General features: G+C 30.4%; 2 protein-coding genes across 2 annotated transcripts in view; both read left to right on the forward strand.

The window, feature by feature from the left end:
- Positions 1-8,997: 8,997 nt before the first annotated feature.
- LOC148936514 (uncharacterized) lies at positions 8,998-10,877 on the forward strand. The gene is given in 2 exon segments (XM_089077787.1): positions 8,998-10,726; positions 10,728-10,877. Coding segments are annotated over 2 exon segments (1,665 nt in total). The 5' UTR covers positions 8,998-9,106; the 3' UTR covers positions 10,773-10,877.
- Positions 10,878-15,475: 4,598 nt separating this feature from the next.
- Positions 15,476-26,714, forward strand: part of alpha-Man-Ia (alpha-Mannosidase class I a) — a 557,932-nt gene continuing 546,693 nt past the window's right edge. The window contains exons 1-2 of the mRNA XM_089077688.1: positions 15,476-16,040; positions 19,644-19,862. Coding sequence (XP_088933814.1) covers positions 15,654-16,040; positions 19,644-19,862 — 606 coding nt within the window. The 5' untranslated portion in view covers positions 15,476-15,653. The remainder of the gene's footprint in view (positions 16,041-19,643; positions 19,863-26,714) is intronic.

Consider the following 26,714-nt stretch of genomic DNA (forward strand, 5'->3'; position numbering starts at 1 on the left):
ACTACCTACATCTACATGATAATTTTTGTGGTTTTTATATGATATATAATTTGTTTTTATATTCAACGAAAACGTATTATATCATTTGCATATTCGATTCCAGAAATTTTATACATGTATATCTATTTCATATTAGTTTACTTTACTATTTCATATTAGTTAGTATATATTTTTGAAGATATTAGTATGAAATAGTATGAAGTTTATGAAATTAAATCTAGCATAATAAAGTTGAAAACAAATAGATAAAATAATAAAAAACAATATAAACCTTATTAAATTATTCATTCCTTTTGCCGATAGTATTCTTTAGAAGAGCTTTCTTTATATGTGTTGTTCGATTACACATTTTATCATTTTCAAATTACATCAAAATAATTACATTACTAAAAATAAATTCATGTTCGACAAAATTGCAAATTCTTATAGAGAATTCTTAACAGAAAATGAACCGTAAATCTTTAAGTAACAAATTGTAATTATGCATTAATCTATTTTTTTATAAATAAAACTATTTCAATTAAATTCATTTATTACTTGCACATACATTACGAAAACAGACATTGTACTACATTGTAATAAATAGAAATAACAAAATAATTTGAGTAACCAAATCCAGAAATAATTTTTTAAATTTAAATTTTATATTTTAGTTTATTAACTTTATTATTTATTATAAAATTCATATTAAAATTTTGATCTTATATTTTTAAAGTACTAACAAAATAGTCCCTTTACATGTTATAATTATACAAAATAAAGAACCATGAAATAGAAACCATCATATTTAAATTCTAAAAGAGAAAATATTTTATGTAATTAATCGATATAATCATTGATTAAAAAATTGACACATAATTTATTAATTCAGTAAGATTTCTTACCGTAGCTAAACCTTCCAAACAGAGATTAAACATACCACCGGCATCAACCTTATAACATTTTGTAGTCTTTTGTATCAAGAAAAGTATTAATTTTTGTGTTTTTAACGGAGCGTTATACCATTCTGTATTACATCTATATAATACAAGTAAAATACTGAATATTACGTCACAATATGAATTGTATTCTTTCAAAAATAATACATAAAATTTTGCAAAAAATGTAATAATAATTATATTACTTACATTGTACGATAAAAATGCGTGTCACCATTTATAAATTCCTGCCCAGCATAATAAGCTACAGTTAAATAAAAAAAGTGCAGTGCTATGAATGAAGTCGATTTAATAAGTTCTACGATTTCTCTTTCTGTCATTATTATTCGAGATAACTACAAATAACAGCGCATGTAATAAATGAAAGAATAAAATAGAGGATTTAATAAAGATAAAATAGAGCATTTTTTTTTAGAAATTTATGAAATGTTTCTATCACAACATATTTCTACGCTACAATAAAATAAGTTTTTATTTTAAACATTACATTACTCACATTAAGTAAATTAATGCTTGTCGAACATACACCAATCACAAACAAGAATAAGTATACTCGCCCAAAACTTGTTTTCAATAATTCAGAAAATCTTATAAAACAAAAATATTCTTTATTATTATACTTTCAAGAGATCAAATAAAAAAACATAATTTTTTAAAACATTAATTTAAAATATAGGTTGTGTTCATTGCATATAAAATTATTACTTGGATTGTAATTAAAAATAAATATTATATTCACTTATTCTGTTAAGAATAATAATAATTAAAAAAAGTAAATTATCATAATATCAGAATGCGGAGCAAATTTTTCATATTTCTCATCTTTCTGCATTCGCTTGCACAACAGAATGAAGTGTCACGGAGAAGCTTGAATCTTTACCAAGTGTATGCATAAGTTTTTTCCGGTTTTTTAGTAAAAAAAGACACGTAATTTTCAAGGGAAATTAATTTTTTTTTATTCAAAATATTGGCCATCGGCTTCTACACATTTCGCCCATCTTTCAGGTAATTTATGAATACCATGCCAGAAAAACTGCTTGTCTTTTGCGGCAAACCATTCGTTGAGCCATTTTCCAACTTCCTCGAAATTGCTGAAGTGCTGCTCTGCGAGCCCGTGCCCCATTGATGCGAAGAGATGATAGTCAGATGGCGCCAGGTCTGAAGAGTACGGGTGCGGAAAGATGTCCCATCCAAGCGATTTCAAGGTGTCTTTCACTGGTTTTGCTGTGTAAGACGGCGCATTGTAACAAAATCACTTTGCCATGTCTTCTGGCCCATTCCGATCGTCTTTCGATTAATGCGTGGTTTAAATTAATCATTTGTTGGCGATAGCGTTGTGTATTAACGGTTTCGCCGGGCTTCAAGAGTTCATAATACACAATACCGCTCTGGTCCCACCAGACACAGAGCATGGTCTTCTTGCCGAAGCGATTTGGCCTTGGTGTTGATGGACCGGCTTCGCCAGGTGAAAGCCACGATTTTTTCCGCTTCGGGTTTTTCAAAATAAATCCATTTTTCGTCACCCGTCACAATTCGATACAAAAATGATTTCCTTTCGTGGCGTTGAAGCAGCATTTCACAAGTGACTTTGCGATTTTCCATTTGACGTTCATTCAAATCGTGTGGGACCCATTTACCGAGTTTATTGATCTTTCCCATTGCTCGTAAACGTCTGCTGATTGTTTCTTGTGATACATGTAATGCTTCTGCTAATTGCCGTTGAGTTTGAGTTGGGTCATCATCCAATAACTCTTGCAATTGCTCGTCTTCGCATTTTTGTGGTCTACCAGAGCGCTCACTGTCTTTCACATTGAAATCACCACTTTTAAATTGTCGAAACCATGTCTCACATGTTCTAATCGATGGAGAGTGTTCACCATATGTTTCTACCAGCAAACGATGACTTTCAACAGCCTTTTCCTTTTGATTAAATAAAAAAAGCAATGCGTGCCGCAAATGTTCTTTTTCAGGCACAAAACTCGACATGATCACTGAACGATAAAACAAAGACGCTAGTTTTTGGCGGACTCAACTTGTGTGTGTGTTTGTAGTTTTAAATGTCAGACGAACAAAATGATGTATGTATCAAATTAATACGCTGCGTACTTTTCGCTGGCGACATCTCTTAGTTAAACCGGAAAAAACTTATGCATACACCTGGTACATGTAGGTAGCTTAATGTGATACTTTGTTTAAAATGTGTAATATTTGTGAATTATACATCAAAAATTTCGATATGTGCTGTCATATTAGAAATTTGAATATGAAAAATTTTAAGAGATAAAAGCTATTGGTTATTGCAGTCGTTGCGTAATATATAAGATTGATATAAAAGATTGTTATGTATAAAATAATATTTTTTTTTCAAAATAAATATAAAAACAACATATATTTTAAAATCTTGTAAATTTTGTTGTTTTGTATACTTTTAATCAGGCTGATCTATTATAAGTTAAAAAATATTAACATCTTGGTTACTGCCAATAATATTCTGCGTTTAAACTCACGTTTCGTCGTAAATATCTGTATTGTGGCTTACATAAAACTGTCCAACATAGGTATTAAAAAATAAACAATAGGCAAGTATGCATGTATATTAGATGTTACGTCCGATGGACTCAACGATTCTTCTCTTTCGTAAAGAACTGTCGGCTCATCAGTAAATAGATAATGTTTTGAACGACAAAAAAAAAAGATTCTTCCTTTATTTCTTTTATTACTATTATCGATAAACTATCGACTAGAAACCGGAAACGTGACTCCCTCAAAGACCTATCTTCAATAAGTGCGGAATTTCTTTTAAGACTAGAATAGAATATTTATTTATTTACTCTGCAGCCATATAGCCAAGAAGGGGACTTGGTTTACAATATAATTCTTATCCTCATTCTTATCCATCTTATTTTCTAACTTACTCTAATCTAATCTATTCTAATTTCATCATAAGCTTCTTTACACTTCTTGCTCGTTTTCATAAATATATACTACGCTATATAATACAATACAATGTAATACAATTCAATACAATACAAAATACAATAATACAGGAATTCTTTTTAAGATATATTATGTTATCAAACCATTCTAAGATAATAAATTCTTTGTAGACAAGAGTTCCGCTGGCAACAAAAATTTTACAGCATTCTAGTAATAAAATAGAACATGCCGACACGTAGGAAACGCGGAGATTACCGAGATTATTCGAGGCCGACCGAAACCGGGATGTAATTAACAAAACGCCAATCAGAAGTTTGCGATTAGTAGCCGGTAGTGAACACACCAATGAGCAAATCAGGATGTGAAACAACGATGGAATTTTTAAAAACTTATTCAATCATTCGCCAGAAAAACTGGAAATATAAAAACAATCACGATTCACGCAACGCTGCTCCCCTCCTTTCCTTATACCCGTGATTTTCACGAACCCTCATTCGAAAATTAATACAGGGATCCATTATCACCCCGGAACCTCCCTACTCCTCCAAAAAGTCCTATATAAACCGAGCACATCGCTCTTTGTTATTCTTCCGAAGATCTCTTCATCTTGGATCCTTATCCAGAAAATTGAAATTTAGTTAGAGTCAGTGCACGACTTTTCCAACCTTCGCTGTGAGATCAGTAGCAAACTTCTCCAGGAGATTGCTTCTCGACTGAGAACTACACATCAATTAAAATCAGTAAGTTTCTCTTTTCTTTCCTTTTTTCAATTATCTTGTCGCGATTCGATACAACGATATCCCTCTTGTTTTTCTTCTCTTCGCGGTTACACTGAAAAAAAATTTATGTCAATCCAAAAATAAATATTTGATTTGAGTTAATAATTACTGTGTAGTGTTCTTAATTATTTATTATATAAATAAGAATAATTTTATTTTGAATTTAACCAAACTTAGATTTATTGATTGCATTCTATGATGTATAATCGAGAATAGAATATTACAACGCAATATTTCAAACTCTTTCCGATGAGCACGTCCTTCTTCTTCTTCTTCAATTTATTTATTAATAAAATAATAACGTTGATTTTATGTTGTCATGATAAAAGAGAAAAGCATCACGCTATCAAATACATTTAACTCTCAAAATGCGATTCACGTCATAATTTATATTAGCTTATTGATTTAAATTTATCGAGTAATATTGCGAGACAGTGGACGAAAAAATATGTACTATTTCATTAGAAATAATATCGAATAAAACAATATTAGCAATTTGATGCAACATGAGGTACTATGTTAGATTTTCTATAGGAACTAAATCGCCAACAAAAATAATCAAATTATCAACAAGATAATGCATTTCCGAAGCAGTAAGAACAATTTTTTATTTTTTATTCCTTCATATTTTAAAACGGGAATTATGTTTTTATCACAGTTTGAATTGATAGTACAAATTCTTACATTTAATATTTTTATAATACAGAACTTATGTTTATCAATAAGATTGCTCAAAATTTGAGCCATATCATAGCGGCAAATGTCTTTAAATATATCATGCATAGGATCGACTGACGCGTTGCTTATTACAGGATATCCAGAGATTGAAAATGCTTTTTTCTATTACATCAAAAGAACGTTTAGAAACATATTCTGAATAAATATCAATTGTTCTTAAAATTTTGGACTTTTCTACTGTCACATATTGTATTTATTTTTTAGTAGACATATTTTACAACAATACAAATTGACAAATTGACAATTAGAAGTCTTTATTTACTCTGCATTTTACAATAAATCATGAATCTATTACATCGAGCACATTAGAAAGTTCCAAGAAACGTTTTAAAACAAATTTTAAAGAAATGAAATTTAATTTACCGCAATAAACTTTATTTTGGGAAATTTTTCTGACTTTTCCAAAATTCAAGTATGTCCGAATAACTATATTTTTAAGCAAAAAATGATAATTTATTTGTTCTAAATACTTGAAAATCTTTGTCTCTGATTTAAGAAATGCAAAACCATTTATCATGTTTAACGGAATATTCAAATTATTATTGTTTCACAACACTGCTGTACAGCTTGTATACATGTTGCTAAATATGTTTCACTTATAATTTGAATAATTTTAAATATTGTTCCTCTACTTAATGTCAAGTCAGCATACATTTTTACTACAGTAGAAAGAATCGATTTAAAAACAGTTGATTAGTAAATATCAATGTCAAACTCTTCATCATTTATAGAATCTACATCATTTACAGAATCATTCGTTTTAATCATGTTATAAATCTTTTCCTGTTCTTCATTATAATTACTTGAATCAAAATTAAGAATAGTTGAAGTCGCATCAGAAAAGTCAGAAACATTTGTGCCGAAAACAGTAACATTTATTCGCTTTGAAGTTATACTTGAAGCTAATTCTGTTTTTCATATATAATGTTTTTATTAAGAACGTGTCTTCGTAAAGAATAAACATTAGTAACTGATCATTACAATTGTCAAATTTATACGTAATAGTAAAATTTAACATAAATTTATGTTTTAATCTTATGTTGCATGACAAAATTCATGTTTATAAATTTTTTTCACAAAAAAACAATTCATTTTGAAAAAAAAGATAAAAATCTAATTTAAAAATCAATTAAATTTATTTTATATAAAAATTTAACAACCGAGATCCTGCTTGCCACGAAACCGGCTATGTTACCTGTTAGCTGTTGTTTGTTAACATGTACTGGTTGTATCAAATATTGTTTAATTTAAAAATATTTAGAAATTAAGTATTGACTGATATTTAAAATAAAGAAATTTTTAAATCAAAACATTCAACATTAATCTGACAATTCATATGTATTTGTGTTTTTTTCATTAGACTTAAGAATTTTGCTTAATATATTTTGTGTATTTCTGCATTATATATAATATCAAATATATAAATATCTTTTTGAATTAATAACCATAAATGCTCGCAAGCTAGATATTTTACGTGAAAAACTTGAAAAGCTTTAAAGAAGACATCAATACCTTCTAAAACATTATTTGTTTTATATAAAATATCATCGATAAAATATCATCGATCACACAAACGTATATTTCATGCAAATTCTCTCCATCAACATATATGATATATGGCTGAAGCGTCATTTTTAACATTTGGGTTTTCCGGGTTTTGCTTTATGTCTTATTAAAGTTACATCTTATTTTTTTCAGCAATCTGAAGAAAATAAGAAATAATTGAAGAAATTAAATTAAATAATTTTCTTCTTTTTCAACAACCGATTTTGGCATTTAAAGAAAAAATAAATTTAATTAAAATGTGCAAAATTCGGCTGTCTATAAAATTATTAATATTATTAAATGAAAAAAATCCACAACCAAATTTAACTTAATCGAAATAGATCATAAAAATTCTATTTTTTTAAATACATACTTTCACAATCATGCATTATCATGCATTTTCTCGACAGCATAAAAAAAAGTTCTTTTATAAACTCCATCTATTCTTTTCATTGTTTTTGGGGATATTAGATGAGGTAAAAATTTAAATCTTATTAATACTTTTTCGTCTAAAACATAATAGATTTATTTCATTTATATTAATATGCATACTAATATATAAATAATGTTAAAAAGATTACCATTACTTAAGTCCTCTTTTTTTATTTTATCAAGCATTTGGTATCCATTGTCATCCCAAGGATAAAATAAAAACTTTATCGAATGATTTTCAAACATAATGAAAAAATATTCAAAATTTGATTCGCTTAAAACAATATTTGAGAGAAACATTTTATTGAAATCTTGGCTTATGATATTAGGATGTAATATGGATGTAATATAATATAAGGATGTAATATAATCCATTTAGTTTGTAATATAATCCATTTAGAGAAAATATTAGATAAATCTTTATCTTGATTATTGTATAAATCTTTTCTTCTTAAATCATATATTGCAAATCAATGTAATAAAACCTCTGTCTGGAAGGTGCTTCATTAGTTTCCAATCATTACATACTCTCTATAACTTTCTTATGAACTTTTTCTATATAAAATAAAAAATTTTGCAAAAGCTAAATTTAAATATTATACATATGCAACTAAATAAATATATTGCTACTATCTGGAACAACGTTCACAATTTCTCCTATTGTTTCTGCAATTTTGCCATAACATTTTTTATTTCTACTTCTTTTATTTCTCCATATTGAAATCAATTTGCCTTTAGATTTGTTATCTGTTGCATTCTTTTTTTTTACTTGAGAAATAATTCATTTTTATAACTTCAATTGCATCAAAGCGTCATAAATTCTTTCAGCAAAATATTCAGCTATCGTTTAATAACCAGTGAAAGTATGTACTATCACTACTATGATATTCGATACTAACAAAAATAAAATGAATTATATGAATGTACTCTGAAAACCTTTCATCAATATGAGTAAGTATTATATCACAAATTTTATTTCTTTGAGCTTTAATGAAGCTTTTTTGTTCTTTATAAGCTATAATATAATTATAGCATAAGCTATAATAATTCTTAGATCTAATTTTTGTTTAGAGAGAATTTCTTTTATTAATAAAAAAATTTTTTTAATAAAATCTGATTTGCCTACAAAAAAATTTTGTTTGTTTACACAAAGCTACAAAATATATTCCGTATAAATTATTTAATAAAATTGCAACAATATCTTCAGATAAATTTTTAACATAAAAAGATAAATTAACTAGCAATGATGACTATTTAGTACGCTTAATCACTCAACTTTATATAAACTTCAAGGAAACTCACGTAAATATTATTGATGTAAAAAATAAATCTAAAAAAATATTACGACAAAAGAATTAATCCTGAGACCTTTAAACCTGGAGATAATGTATTCCTATTAAAAAGCCTAAGTCCTAAACCTGATAAATTTGAAGATCAATATACCAAACCACATAAAATTTTAGAAATATAATTTAGAAATATTACATAAATATTATAATATTATAATATTCTAAATTATAAATTCTAAATTATAAATTATAATAAATTATAAATTCTAAATTATAAATTATAAATCTAAATTATAAATTATATTCTAAATAAAAATAATGTCAAAATTAATATAAAGAAAAATAGTCGAGTTGTAATATAGTTGGGTTATATCCTAACCACTTACGAATTTCTCATTAAATCAGCTCTAAACAATTAATGAAACCAATAATATAATATTGTTTTCAGATGGATCTCCGAAGCTGGATAATTACAATAACAATTCTAACAACTTGGTTTCACAAAACTCACGGCATAATAGGCTATGACTGCGGCTCACCTTCAGCAAACTTAACAACCTTATCATTATTAAACATCGAGGAGTGCGACATCCCACAACAAAATGTAAATTCCAGCAGAACTTATGTACAACTACTACAGATAAATGAATTCAATGCAGTAAAAGTATTACAATGTAAAGTCGAGATTGATAGATTAATTAAAAAATGCGGGATGTTTTCTCACACCATGGACGTGGCTAATGGTAAATTATCATACATACAAGAAACGTCACGCGAAATATGTCAACGCATGCACGAGGATGGAATCTACCGGTTAGGTAGGATCGACATTGACAGATTAAAATCAAATCAAACAACAACGCGCGTAATAACACTGACAGGTGAGCTAACCACTGAGGGTGCCTGCAAGGGAAGTGAGTATTCAGATCCATATGGCACATATTCAGACGTTGTCGTGTATGGCTACGTAAAGATCACATTACAAGATTACATAGCGGATGTTCGAATAAACACTAATCGAGTACAGCTCAGATCTGGAGTTACTTGCGAACTCAGTACTACTCATTGTACAGATATAGAAGGAGGTGATACCTTCTGGGATCCAGTACCCGTAGATACTTGTAAATTGAATAATTATGGTGTATTATATAGTGGATATACGGATAAAATAGTAGACAATTTGAATGAGCGATCCTTAACAATTTACTCTCTAACCTCCGAGAATACCATATTTGCTCTAACCAGTAGAGAAAAATTCTCATTATGCGGTTACACACTCACGCGAACCGAACATCCTAAATTAATTATTTTCGAAACATCACCCGGCGTAGAAATCTTTAAAAAGCAATCACGCGTTTCTAACCTTGATATTTTCACCTACATGAATTCGAAGTTCGTATATGTCGAAAGACACATTCGCACTCAGATAAATCAATTATACAGAAATATTTTATTACAACAATGCACGCTAGAACGAAAGATGTTGCAAAACGCTTTAGCCATAGCTACACAATCGCCTGATATTTTCGCCTATCATTTAATGAAAGGACCAGGATATATGGCTCTATTAGCTGGAGAAGTAATTCATATCGTAAAATGCGTACCCGTTGAAGTAAAGGTTGCACGAACCAACAATTGTTATGAACAATTACCAGTAGTCCGAAACAATGAGACTTATTTTTTAACGCCGCAAACTCACGTGCTTTTGCGACAAGGAACCCAAATAAATTGCAATTCATTCACACCTACTATGTATCTCTTAGAAAATTCATGGTATAAGCTTATACCTAGACCAATGGAAGCACCATCACCGATAACTATAAAACCGATGACCAAACCTACATGGAAGTATATCAGTCCCGGATCGCTTGCCACGAGCGGAATATATAGTGAGAATGATCTCGATGATCTCCGGGATCACATAATGTTTCCCGCCGAACGACCGGCAGTACTTAACACGGTAGTTAGAGGAATGATGGGACAACCGACCTTTTTAAACGGAGGGTCATTCTCAAATTTATTGGATGAAGAGTCCATAGCAAAAATAGCTGCATCTGCATGGAAAAAATTTTGGCACAAATTTCAAGTATTTGGAAACATCAGTTCCGGAGTAATCGGAATATATTTCACTGGAAGAATTATAAAATTAATATTAGACACAGCAATACACGGTTATGCTTTACATACTGTATACGGCTGGTCAATACACTTACTCGGAGCCATCTGGGATTCAATTACACATCTATTGTTACACCTAGCCAGAAAACCTTCAAAAAAATCCGAAAAGGCGAATAGTGAATCTAAATATATACATCCACCGCAGCAAATCCAGGCAAAAAAACCGCAACCAAAACTCGATGTTCCCTGAAGATCCTTTTCTTCCTACTAAGATCTCACCAACCTTTTTTCTTGAATTGAAAAAATAAATCTCTTCATTTTCCTTTCTATATATATATATATATCACAAAAAATACAAATAGAATTAGAGTATTTTAAATTTAGGCAAATAGAATAGTTGTCTCTTTATACTTATACGAGTAAATGTATCACTCTTACATAAATAGTTGTATCTTTTATTTTTATATGAATAGTTATATTTTACATGAATACTTATATCTTTACACAAATAATTAAATCTTTCTCTTCTTTCATTCTTTATCCTTTTGAAATTAATAAGTAAGGGTATTATAATTGAATAAGAATCAGCCCATTTAATTTTAGATAAATAAGTACTTGAACAATTATATTTTTTCTTTGAAAAAAAATATTATTTTGGAATTAGTAATATAAAACTATTATAATTAGTAAGTAATAGTATAATAAGAGTACTTAATTTTAATGAATAAAGATAAAATTATATATGCATCTAAATTTAGCATCTAAATTTTTATCTTCCATTCCATTCTTATGTTAGAAGTCAGTATAGACCAATAGATAATAGTAAAAATAGTAAATAGTAAACGTATTACGTTAATTTTACAAAAAGGGGGAAAAAAGAAAAATACATAAAATTAGTTATTAGCTTGCTTTCTCACAGTTATCAATCATAACCAAATTATGTTAACTTGTTAAGCAACATGAAAATCATTTAATATTTTCTCCTTTCTTAGCTATTTCGGATAGGGAAGTATTCTATATGAATCTATTTTTCTTTTAACCAAACACAAAAAAAACTCAACTAAGTTTTGTTATCCCTAATACTACCTGATTGTCGGTACGAACTTCTCATACAAAAAACATGATACATCTTATCAGCATGGCGATAAAACGAGTTAAAAGAAGGGAGACGAATAAACTATTACCTCTCATGTATTTTAATTATACTTTCTTGAGATTGTTTGATCATTTTCTGCAGTTAATACATCTCACAAATTAAATATAAAAAACAATATAAAATAATGAAACATCGATACAAAGAACTCTATTTCATAAGCGCTTTGTGTTTGGACAAGTGAATTATAATAAATCATTAAATAGTGTCATACTAGAATTAAATATAGAATCTCAAACTATTTAAATCTATTCATTTTAGGGCAACAAATCTATGAAAATATATCTGCAATACTTTAATGATAAATACATAAAAATAATCTAGCATAAGTTTCACAGATTTGTTCCTCCAATATAAAAAAATCACTCACCAAACCGATGCGCAACAGCGGAGTTAATCTGCAATGAAGCTATGATGATTCTGTAACACACAAACAGATACAAATTATTGCAGCGCTCTAAATGATAGATATTGTAATAATTTTTACACATATCGAATCTATTTATTTTTAAATTAGATATTTATTAAAATAATTATATAATTTTCAGAAAAAAACTTTATAGAAATAAATTTATATCAAATTTTAAATTGTGTTTATTTTTCAAACTATAAATTTTAAATTATCGAAATTCATCCAAATAAATAAGACAAATAATTTTATGTTGATAAAAAATTATTTACCGTAAGATTGCTCCGCCGGTGTCCGATGCCTCTCCTATGCTTCCTCCTTCTCTCAAGATGTTGGATCGTCGGATGGCCCCGCAATACAGGACACTCGCGAAAAACATTCGCGAATTATTATAATCGCTCGCGGACTAATTTTTGCTGCCCGTGAAAATATCAAGTTCGTCGGTCCAATCAACACTCGACTGGGCGTGCTTTTCGGGACACACAGTCGGTTGCGAACTATGATATTTGTCGAACGAGTCCTCGCAGGACGAGGAACAGTCCTTTAGTCCGATCACTTACGGCAGTCTCGAAGCAAACGCGCGACGCGACGAACTGGCTGCAGTTCGTTCATTCATAATAAAATCGACGGCGGAATGTCGGTTCAAAACCGACGATTAATGCGTGAAACGCATTAATCAACTTTGTCACATAAGAGCCATTTCATGACTCGTGGCTATGCTGTGTTAGTTACATTATTAATAACAGTAACGTTACCTTACGTTAATGTTAATGTTATTAATAACATACAACGGGCTTCTTCGTCTTTGGGAAGTCCGTTGAGGAAACCAACGAAATCCCTCGGAATAGCTCCTCTGCCACGTCAAGGCCATATCCTTAGAGGAGTTAATGTTTAAAAGTCGTCAATTTCAAAGAAATAAGACGCGTGAATCTTGTTATAGAGTCGTCGTTTCGAATACGTTTACGAATTGTTAATCATGTTTAATAAACATTTATTATTACAGAAGACACTATTTCATAAGAAATAATGTTGTGTTTAGTATCATGTAGCATTAAAGAAATGCGAAAAAAGACGGAGCGACGCGCACTGCGCATGTCCGTACGAATGCCGATTAGCGAATGATAGAACGTGAACCTCTCGTAAACATTACACACAATGGCGCGCGCTACGCGGCGCGTAAACATTTCTCAAGGCTGTGCCACCAACATCTGACTATGACAAATATTCAGCAATATTATAAATAATATTTAACTTCCACGATACACTATAGCACCTATTAATAACTAAACATTAAATAATGTATGTATGTATTTCATTAGAGAATTTAGATACGCTTGTGAATAATTAATCTACAGTTCGTTCACTTACACTTAAATCGGCGGTGGAATATCAATTAAAAGTCGACGATTAATGTGTGCAATGCATTTACCACAGAAGTCATTGGACGATTTGCGATTATGCTATGTTAATATATCATTAATAATATTAATATTATCTAATATTAATATTATTAAGAACGATGCAATGGGTACTGTTGGTTCCTTCGTCTTTGAGATATGAAACTTCTCGGAATACTCAGCCCCTCCGCCGTCAAGGCCATACCCATCGGACGGATTATCGTTAACAAAAGTTATAAATTTCGAAGGAATAAATCGCGCCACATATGTATATATTTTATTAAAAAGTCATTGTTTTTTTTATGTTTAATCAATCGTTAATCAATTCTTAATTTATTTAATAATAATAAAGCATTTATTGTCATATTCGTATAATGCAGCAACATTTGATATCATTTAGCAGTGAAAAAATGCGAAGGAATGCGGAGCGCTCTCTCGTACGAACGCCAGTCAAGAAATGGTAGCACGTGGAACGCTTGTAAACACGGTACGTACAACACACACACACACACACACACACACACACACACACACACACACACACACACACACACACACACAAAATATAGCAAACAATCGTCAAGCTACAACAGCAACAATGTGTGCAAGACGAAATATTCAACAATATACGAACAATTTGACACGATTTTTATATTTCAAAATTTAATTAATATGCTGTGAATTGATTAAGAGTTATTTTTATATTACATTCCATTCATAAAAAGGCCGTGTAAGATGTTTTTTAAAAATATTCTTGTAATATTTATTACGTAGCTTATCATTTGAACATTAAAGTTTGTTTCGGTCTTTATCGATAATTTTATTCAAAGCTTCAAGTACTTATATAGAATACTTATTATTTAATTATGATATCCAGAGAAAGTATGCTGTTGTTTTTTAAAAAAGTATATAAAAAAGTATATAAAAAAGTATATTTGATAACACATTGATAATTACATAATTTTTTTTAAAGCAGCTCCGTATTTTTTTCATACTAATTGATTTGTTTCATTATTCTATGTGTAAAAATATTAAGGTACAGTTATCAAAAAAATCAATAATTTATAAAATGTTTTATATTTCAGAATATGCGAGAATAAAATAGAATATCTTGTAAACTATTGATTTTTTAATATTGTATTTGGTATTTTTTTATCCAGAATAACAAGAGGAATCATATTACGTAATAAAAAACATATGATATTTAATAATATGATTATTTAAAAAAAATAGCGATCATAAAAAAATCTCAGTGACAATGAATCCATATCGTAATCATGTGTCTCTCTCGAAATCCTACAATTTTTGTATGAAACGTTTTTCTCTAAAGTTGAAAATAAATAAAATTTAAGTTGGTAGATTAAAAAGGGGACACTTCATGAGTTTAGTAAAATTTTTTACTATAGCCGAATTTTCTAAACAGAAATTGAAGATTTCTAAATTTATAAAATTTCTAAAAAAAGCTTATAAGAAAAGATTAATGTATAGAAAAAATACAATATATAGAAAAAAAATCTAATAGATGAAACAAGTTTAAGACCTCGCGATGTTCTCTGGGATGAAATCTTTTCTGAAATTTAGGTAATACAGTTTTTCCACACATCATCCGATGATAAATTGAAATTTCGCGCATTGGTAGATGTCGCCTGTGCATTTCTATGCTATGCGGGCCGAGAGGTCACTTGTCGCGGCGCAGTTTCCCGCGCGCGCCACGTCAGCTGATCGGCGCTTCTGGGCAGTTGCGAGATGTCAATTGCCGCACGCAGGTGGTGCTCCATTCGTAATGGCGTATGACGGCTGAGGAGCCACGGGTGCGAAACGCGCACGGGTGCACGAGAGTTTTCGCGTATCCGCGACACAACGGGGTGGTGATTAAGTGCCGCGGCGTGTTGCACGTGTCTCGGACGTACGCGGTAAGATGAGCACGTCGACTGGCGTGCTGCCGTCGTACCAGCGCCTCGCGAACGGCGTACCGGTGCCGTTGTTCTCGAGACGGTCCTTCCGTCCGCGCGAGAAGTACCTGATCCTCCTGGTATTCATGACGTTCGGCGTCGTCTGTTTCGGCGCGTTTTTTTACCTGCCGGACTTCCGTACCGGCGGCGCCGCCGTGAACAGTGTCTACCGCGTGTACCAGAGTATGCAGAAGGCCGGACCGGAGTTGCTCCTGCCGGTGCCACCGCGCGCCTCTGGCGACGTCAAGGACTCGCGCTCGTCCGCGATCGGCCATCCGAACGCCGTGCCGCCCGGCCACGAGGGCAGCGATCATCAGGACGTGCACCTCGTCGAGGACAAGCAGAAGCTGCAGGTGCGCTCGAATTTACGCTCGCCTAAATTCGATCTCTCGAACGCCTCGCGCAAAACTCCCCTCGTCTCAAAACGTGCGTCAGTTTTTGCCCTTCGTCGAACATCGTTTCTCTTTCGCGATTTTCACGCGAATTCTTTCTGGAAAACGATACTGCCGCGGTAGAAAACACGCTCTCTCAACGGAGCCTGACATGGACATGCTCCGTTTGCGCGAGGTTGTGCTTCGTTTGTTTACATACGGCCATTGTAACGTACACGGCTGACGCACGTGCGCGGACTCGCTGTCACTTCGTTCACGATTTCGTCTGAATGAACGATAACGATCTTCCGTTAACCAGGACCAACTCGTTTTAAGATAATTCAACTGGACGCCATACAAATTCACGGATATATTTGATGTTAATATTAATTAATAAAATTAATATCGAATAATAATTTATTAAAATGATGACTTTGCGATTTTGCGTCTCGTGCTTATTCACGATCGCAGGTTTCATTTAAACTGTTTAGTTTTTTCCTTCTCTAAGAATGTATTGTGGGATTGGAATGTTGTAGGCGCGTCTGTGACATTTATCGGAGAGAATGTTTCGAATTATCTTGTCTTATTTGATAAACGCTTAAACTTGATTCTCTTTACATCGCTTTCTACAATTTTACATCTGTCGACCAAATGCAATCGCATTTTAAAGCAGATCTCGCATAATTGATTCCATCTTTGGAATTTTTCGGGGTCGATCTGATTTCACACGATAAGTGGAAACGATATCGTATATCCTTGATACCTTGGTACATGCTCCGGTGTCGTGAAACTCCCGTTTCATGCGTACTCTTTTTCTTTCATTCAACACGAGTAGGTCGCGCAAGGTCGCGCCGTGATCTTGCCCTTGTAAGGCAATGCGTTTCCGAAATAACTGGAGAGAATGAGAGCGCAAATCGCGATTAATCAAAATAATTCTGGAAATCAGATTTGATATTAAAAATGTAATAGCAATTGAATATTAAATTCTAACGAGATAATAATTATTTTAAAGCAAAAAAAGACGAGATTAGTTATTAACATAATTTTTTTTATAAAATATACATTAAATCTTATATATATTATGTATAATATGTACATATATATGCACACACACATATATACTTTGCAAAATTGATTGATGTGTGTGTATATATATATATATATATACACACACACGTGATATGATGCGCGCGCGTCCACGCACGCACACACGCACGCACGCACACACGCACACACACGCACACACGCGCGCGCGCGCGCGCGCGCGAAATTAATTTATAATAAATTTATACATATATATACACACACACACACATATATATATATATATATATCATATACATATAAATTATATATTATATATATATATATATATATATATATATATATATGAGTATATATTAATAAATAGATTGATAGATAAATAGATAGATGAGTATATATAAATAAATAGATACTATATTTGTATGTGTACTATATACATTTTGTTTAATAAATTTTGATAAATTTTATGTAAATCAAAATTTTTATCCGAGCTGTTAATTGATATAAATAAGCGTATTATTACAATTGTATGCTGCATGATTTATTTTGTTCACACGCGCGCGTGACTCTTTCCATTGTTATTTCCGTTTTGCCGTCCTGTTTTTCTCTTTCGTAGGAAATAATAACCAAGACTCGTTTTACACGCGCGTTGCATTTTTCCGTCATAAATCAAATGGCACGTCGCGGTCGATTTTTTTGAAAGGACGCTGATTTTACATAATACTCTATAGTAAATTGCATCACGTTGCATTGTGATAATATTCTCTCAATTCGTTGCTCATAACCAAAGTATCAAGGCTAAGCCTCGCGGAATGTATTTCTTTTTTTTTTTATTTCTATTTTGAATCTCTCTTGAAACAAGGAGAGAGAATTTGATGAAGTCGTTCGTTCGAAGCGAAATCTATCGGACTATCTGCCTAGCTAGCCCTCTCACATTAATAAAATTAAACGAAGAAATTATATAATTATGCGCTCTCAGAAATCACCAACAAAAAATTTTGCTCCTCCATTTAGCCAAAAAAAAAATTATTTTCGTTGGGGGGAGGCTGAGTAGACAACCAGTGAGTCCCCCTCCCACGCATTAATAATTAACTATTCCACAAAATGAATGCACAGGAATTATGCGCTCTCATATCCAGATAATTTCGATTTTTGCGCTGCATCCCTTAAGGAACTTCCCTCTTGAGGCGAAGAACAATATCTTCATCTAATTCGTCTAACGTCGCAAAACAGGAGAAATTAAACGTGTACAATAAATCACCGGTCAGACGGGCATTTTCTCGAAAAAGTATCATTATTTTACAATCTTGTGAAAATAAAATTAATAATGAGATAAAATGAAAATGCGTTATTGTTGTGAGCGAAAATTATTCTTACGTGTTCGTGTTTTTTCTTTACGATGATGTAACGGTGTAAGGCGTTCGAGAGCATGCATTTGTACGGAGATGAACAAGGCGAAAATGAGTGTACTTCCGTGGTATCTGAATAACAGATGGCATGCATAATCGTGGAAATGCATTTGGTTTCTTTTCCGCAAAAAACTGATCCGCATAATCATTTATACTTAGCAAACTCACGGAGTATCTCAATACATTATGGATACATATATTTATACATATATCGTATACATTTATATACATATATTTTTGAGAGTGTGCAACTAAACAGAGAGAAAGTATAGAGAGAAAGCAAAATACAACTTGATTTAAAAATAATAATAAGATAAATAAAAATGATAACTAGATCTACATACTCTGTTTGATATAAATAAAATAAAATAGCTAAAGCTAAAATATGCTGTTTTTTTGTACTTTAACTAAAAAAAGCATTGATATTTAAGCTAAATATTTACATGGGGTCTCTCAAATCGTATTTTCGACTAACAGAGTTTCAGTGAGAATCAACAATACACATTTGCATAATTATCGCCGGTATTACGAATCAGAGATAGCGAAACCAGTCATTGAAATCCAATGAGTTTGTGAGGTTTAAACACACTACGTATTTAAACCAGAAACTGATATAAACAATCTTTTGAATTAAAATTATTTAGACTATAATGATTTTAGTCTGTTTTTCATTTATAGTCATGTATGCCAGTGAATATGCGAATAGTTTTTGGTTACTTTTATTAAATAATATCGCTAATTAAATATAAACGGGTATCGCTAAATAATAATTATATAATATAATATTGAAACAAAGTGTAAATTTTTAGAAGAAGTAAAATATTGAAATATAGTTTTGAATGTATTGTTTTATTACAAATTTTTTTCAATTTGAATATTTCTACATTCTCTTTTTTTGATAAAAAAAGCTTTATAATTCAAATATTGTGCATAGAAATATGATTGCTTTTTATTTAATTTTTGAGACGGAAAGACAAATTTAAATGTAAAAATATAATAATACAAACTAATGCATTTCGACGCAATCGTATATTGTAACAATTATTACAATAATTAAACATATATCGTACAATTTTCGTATGCCATCTGAAATGACCGCGGAATGCATTTCGATCGCGCGTCGAATTTTTAGGCGAAAATCGACGAGGAGTATCAACAGCAAAAGACATTAGAAAAACCGGACATGGGTGAATCGCGAGTGCGTACAAGTAGTTCTTCATCGTTGATTGTGCACAAGGAAGAATTGGTTTTGGTGACAGTGCCACCAGCGCCTGCGGATAAGCTGCCGTTAATCGTCGGTGGAGAGGATAAGGACCCTATTGCCAGACAGCGAAGGGACAAAGTGAAAGAGGTGAGTCTCTTCTAGATTAAAAAGTATTTATGAATGTAAATCATAAAACACTTACGATTGAATGTAAAGATGATTTTTTAATGATTTTTTTAAGTCTATATAAATCGAAATTATGCATATTGGATCTCTTCTTTGAATATCTTCATGCGTTTTATTTATATGTATTCCTAATCAATTGTTAAATTTGTAAATGTGTTGTTTTAATCGTATACTTAAATAAAAAGTATATATTTCTTATACTTCAATTATTTCTATGAAAATCGGGACAGAGAAATTTTATAAATTATATATTGATTTGTCCGCTAATGCATTTTTCGAACATCGCGTTTCTTGGGTAGCGAAAGTTTACGTTTTTGTTATTTATTTCAATATAAAATTTAAATTTTTTATATTTATTTTAATATAAAATTGTTTTTAAATTGAAATTTGTTTTTTATATTTTAAAACATTTATTAATATATAAGAAATATTATATTTATTACATTTATAATTTAGTTATATTAAACGATTAAATGATCTAGTAGCTTAAATATATTATTAGGAGAGAATTGGGATTTAATTATCAGATTCTAGCATATACATATTTTGATGAAAAAAGAATTAAAATTTGGATTTAATTAATATAAGAATTAATATAATTGAAATTATCGGAGAATATATTATAACTTTAGCGATTTTTTTGAGTCAGTTTAGTTCTTAATTACAAATATAAAAATATATTTTTCGTTGACTACTTATTCTGAATAAAGATTTCTTAAATTTATAGAAATCAATGTTGCTCAAATTCGAATATTCGTATCTTTTCATGTGGCTCGTGGAGTTTTCGCAAAAATCTCGTAGCATCTCGCACATCACTGAAGAAATGCCGTCATTTCTACATAAACGGGAAGTGAGAGAAGCTGCTTTTTCGCGACGTGGTAGTTTTGCTTATGCCGATCTATGTCGTGTTTCGCAAAATAATGAACCAGGATTTTTAAATTGACCCCGAGAGAAGTTCAATCTCCTGGCACAATGCGCCACTCTACGCTCTGCATGCAAATTGCTTTTATAAAAACTATAGGATCACAACGACTCGATCCGTAAAAAAAAAGCACTTCTCCGCGTTGCGGCACAGCGTCAACTTGTAGGTTATATATATATATATATATATATATATATATATATATATATATATATATTAAATTTTGGGACAAGTTTCTGAAATATATATTACATAATGTACTACTTACAACTTGAAAAATGGCAGATTGTTGTTCTTCATTCTATGTGGATTTTATCTATCACGTCAGCGAATGATAGATAAAATATAAGAAAAAAATATTAATATTTTGTAATAGTATCATTATATGTACATATATGATATGACTTGAATGTAAATATATTAACATTTATAAAAAATTTTAATTATTTATAAAATGAATAAAACTTATTAATGCATTATATATGTTCACATATTATTTTTTTCTGTATATGTTGATATGATATCGATATTGAAGATTATTGAATGTGTAAACATTCGATAATACAACATTAATAAATTTTATCTAATGATGATTAAAATAATTTATAAAAATTAGAATTCAATTGATTTCAATATTAATTATTCTTGTATTTATAAAATTATTAAAAATTATACAATAATTATAATTTATATATTTTATATATAAATTTCTTTTATTTAGAATACTCTCAGGTACAATTCTTAAGATTTTATAATATACAGAATATACATAACTTTGATTATACATAATATAATTCAATTTATTTTTGTTAACTTTATTTTATTAGATTTTAATTTATTTTATTAGATTAGAAACTGGACATGCGAGTAAAAGAGAGTTTTTTATTTGTTTTTTTTAAATTATTGTAATTTCTATCGTAATATTTAACGCTATGTATGCAATTTTCAGAATTGCTAAACGGTTTAACTAAAATTCACTGCATGGCAATGTAAGCTGATAATTCGTTATATTCAGATAGATATTCCACGATATCGGCATCCGGGACCGATTTTATTTAATTCCGTTCATCCACCTTTTGTTCTCTTTTCTGAACTAAATAAAAATGCATGGAATTCACAGTCTCGTTCGCGTTTGCAATTTTGCGGCATATCGATTGCAAGCGCAATTTTATAAGTGCATATTTTAATTGGGAAATCGTGCGTTTACGGAAGTTTTAATTACATCATTCTCGTGACATAAAGATAATACAAAAAGATAATACTATACTAAAAAGATAATACAATCTCTTCTTTTTTCTGCTTTTTTTTCCCTCTGAGAAACTGGAAATTGCGATCATAATCGACGTACACTAATCGAGGATGGTAGAAAATATAATAATAATCATCAATTGACATACACATACGTACACACTAGCGATTAGATTTTCACTACATTCGTGTATGAATCGTTCGCCATTCGTCATTTGATGCGAGATAGGATTTGGAGTCACGCGATATCCTGTGCAACATGGTAGTAGCAACAGTGTGGAAATATCAAATCACGCAATTTGCCGTTGCTCTGTTACAATTTCTGCCAGAAAAAATCGTGTCGTTACGAAGAGAACGATTTACGATGAAATACATTTTTATAATTTGACAATAGATTTTGCAGATGTGATTAATTCTGTAAATGCGTTTGTCATTTTAAATTTTGTATAATCAGTTCGAGTATTGTTGAAGTGTTGCAATGTTCTTGGAGCGAAATTTGACTAAATTGTTTTTATATTGAAAAGAGTTTTATCTTGTGTATCTTGTCATATTCATAATATATGAATTCCATTGTTAGATTATTGGCTGATATTTCTGCCGATATTAGCATACGTGAAAGATATCGCTAAATATCTGTTTTCGTTGATTTTGCATTTATTCATCTTTATCTTTTAGAGTTACGTCTATTTACTTCGATAAATAAAGAATAAAAATTTAACTAATTTTGTAAAATTGTTCCAATGTGCGTTACTTGAAACTAGTGTTTATATGCAAATCTGAATGAAAAAAATTGTTTCATTTGAAACAACACATTATTGTAACGGTGTGAAAGCGAGCTAGATGAATGCACTCATAATTTTATAATTGCCCGTTACGTTTGCCAGTCACAACTCGTGGTTATATTTTAGTAATTTTTACAATTTACCTACTTCCGCAATTTTAGTATCTGCGTATAAACGGAAATAGGTGCGATAAAATAACATGCAATATTTATGCCGAAAAGTAAGTTATAAAAAATAAATTAATAATTTTTTAATATATATATATATATATTAAATTATATTATTAATATTTATATTATTAATTTACTTTTTATAATTTACTTTTTGGCGTAAATATTGCATATTATCTTATCGCTCCTATTGCGGAGGTATAGATTTTATATATATATATTATATATATATATATATATATATATATATATATAATATATAAAACGTATATATCACTTTTTAATCTTAAATTTTGATTAACACCTAGGACCTCTGTTTTCTTTAGGAATACTACTTTATTTGACGAGGAGTACAGTACTTATAAAAGAAAATCTTATATTCTTTTCTGACAATCTCATTACATTCAATATTGTTCCATTATGTCGATTGCAACGTTTGAGTGAGAACACCGATTGCGCAATCATTGCAGCCGACAACTATTAATTGCCAGCATATTACGTTGCAACTAGCGAATAGAGGTTGTCGATAAACAAGTGATGGAATTAATATCAGGTGGCCGTTTATTGTTTGAAATCTATTGATTGCAGTAATGAGTGTTCATGCGAAGCATGCAGTATCATTCCTGATGAATCAATTCATCCTTCCTATCGACGTTAATATTGATGTAGTAGTATCGAGATTATCAATACTAGATTTAATTCTATATGTACTAACAGTAATTTATAATAATCTTTCATAACACGGATTGATGTTAAATTAGCCTCACGTGAGCACAATACATATTTAATGTTCTTGTTAAAGGTCATATTAGACACGCGATTGTTTTCTTGAATACTTTAACGCGTATCTAATTATGTCTTTGATACACTTTTTTGAGCTGACTGCGAGATAATAAGAAATGTAAAGCTATTAATAGTAAATGAAAGGAAATCTTATATATCTTCTGATAATCTTGCTGCATTTAATATGGGTTCGTATTAAGTATCCATAGTATATATGTCTTCATATTCATATTCGATATTCATGTTATACATTTATTATATATATATATATATATATATATATAGTTATATTATTATATAATTACATTTATTGTAGCTTTATTTAAAAATATGCTGGCAAATGTGCCATTTTACTTGAAATATATTATAAACGTATTATATATACGAGAGTACGAATGTTAATTTGCATGTTACAAAGAGAAAAAATATTACAATGAACACACATGAAGAACAAAATGACTTAGTTTAACTGTACGTATTCATTGACGGTTTCATTGACGGTTTTTAATTTGTCACGCTGTGCTGCTACGATCCGTAGAAACGCATATTCGGCTTTCACCGAAGCGAATTCTGAAAGCGATTTCAGTCGCACACGTTGTGTCGCCTTGCCCAAGTCATCGAACATGTTCTTTAGTTTCGAGGTCTTTCGTGCACATTCATTATTTCAACGGTGCATTGACCGCATTATGTTCAATCTCATATCGTATTGGCTGCACGGTCACGCGCCAGTAATCGGGGCAGATTTAATTTCTTCGTTGCAAAGTGAATTTGCGAACGCTTCACGGTGAGAACATCCTTGCAATATTTTTTTATTATTTCTGCAAGAAATATTTGCAACATTAGTATATTAGAAATTGGACATCTACACTAAAAATTACTCTAATGTAATATATTTTTTTATCATTAAAGTTATTAGAAAACATATATATATATATATATGTATATATATAGATAGATAGATATATATAAATAGATAAAAATTTAAATCTATTCTATAAAAGCACTTAAATTGATATCATTTTATACATATTCATGAACTAAACTTTCGATTTTTAAAACAAAATAACCGCAAAATATAACTGATTAAAAATTTGTTGTATCGAAAATCTGGTTAAAATAACAGAAAAAAAATTATTTAGTTATATAAAATCTTTTTCATTCATATAGATATAGGTTTACTCTCAATATAAAACTATATTTGTTAGCTAAATTTATTTGCTAACCACGTAGCAAATATATCCCCCGTCCCGTGTTTTGCAATCAAATCTGTATTTGGTCAAACTGTTTCTCTTCGTGTAACATTCAACGTTTTAACACGCTTCGGCGATATGACCATATCGAGATTCGTTCGTTTTTATTTGACATCCCGCACGCACGCCAAAATTTTCGTGTCATACGAGCGTGTCCTGTAAACGCATCGATGTCGAATTGCACGGCAAATACAGATAACGACTGCTGAACACATACTGCTGACTATCATATCTGATCACTCATCAAATTTCCGACCGCAACCAGGCACATTCCTTTTTCGAACTTTATGAATGACTGACTACACCATTATGCATTTATCGGACCATTAAACCTGCTGACCCGCGATGAGCGGTCCGAGTTTCATCAATTTTTAACCATTTTGAATCGCGGTTCCTATCTACGATTCTGTTCGCACTGATATTCGATAAAAGTTTAATACATCGCGTTCATCGTTCTAGACCTTCTGCCAAAATGGTTTCTGCGTTTTCATTTAACCGTTATTCGATCTTCAATTGATAATAACGAGCAAGGGCTTGGGTTTTGATAATAGATTATCCGTTTTTGTTCCATCAACTTTGGACATTCTCGACATTTTATTTCCTTAGATTTTTTTTCCTTCAATTTTCATCAATGTGATTATTTCATCAATATGATTATTTTCCACGGTTTTAGGAATTATATAACTGATTTTTAAATCATCTTTTACAAGCATTTCTTGAAAAGAGGAAAATAAAATTTTTAATTTTTTATTATTAAAAGTAGAGATGAATATTGGTTTTTTGAACTCATGAAAACATAATCTGAAATTATAAATCTAGGGAAAGATTTAGCTGGAAAAATTACTATTTACAACTCTAATAGTTTAAGAAGTTGAAGATAAATATAGCTTGAAATTTATAATATATAAATTATAAATATATTAATAGATTAATATATAAATAATATATAAATTTATATAATCTACATATTTTCGATTAAGTATAATTATATAAATATGATTGTATTATTTTTTAATTTAATAAATATTTAGTTTTTGAGTGAAAATAGAAATACTTATATATACATTTGATAATGAAATTTGTTTTTGTACATGATTTGTCAAGAAATATTTCATTTCGTTGACTATTCCAGTTCAGACGCCATTTTTGTGAATCATTTAACGAGAAATGCTAAGTAATCTTATTTTCGGAAGAGTAGCAAAATTAGATTATCCTATTTCATTCGAAATATCATCTTGACGAGCAACTTCAGTCTCATAATCTAATTACATAATTACATAATTTAATTACATGCGCGATCCTGCATCATGTCCGTGTCTACTTTTGTTCCTCGTTATATTGATTACGGTCACTTGTCTTCACTAAACAGGCATTTGTATGTTATGATTAAACATCTGTATGCAATTCTAGAAATGCACTTGATAAACATGATTACTCAGAATAATTTTCAATCCCTTTGTCTCTTCGATGTTATAGGATTGATGTAAATTGTAAGAATATTCAGGCTTTTTCTTCTTTTAACATTAGAAGAGGGGGATTGGAAAAATGCATAACTGTTGTATGTGTGTGTGTGTGTGTGTGTGTGTGTGTGTGTGTGTGTGTGTGTGTGTGTGCGCGCGTGCGTGCGTGCGTGCGTATGTGTGTGTGTGTGTGTATGT

This window comes from Pogonomyrmex barbatus, unplaced genomic scaffold (genome assembly GCF_055798465.1).
Source record: "Pogonomyrmex barbatus isolate J1 unplaced genomic scaffold, ASM5579846v1 scaffold20, whole genome shotgun sequence".
Lineage (NCBI taxonomy): Eukaryota > Metazoa > Arthropoda > Insecta > Hymenoptera > Formicidae > Pogonomyrmex > Pogonomyrmex barbatus.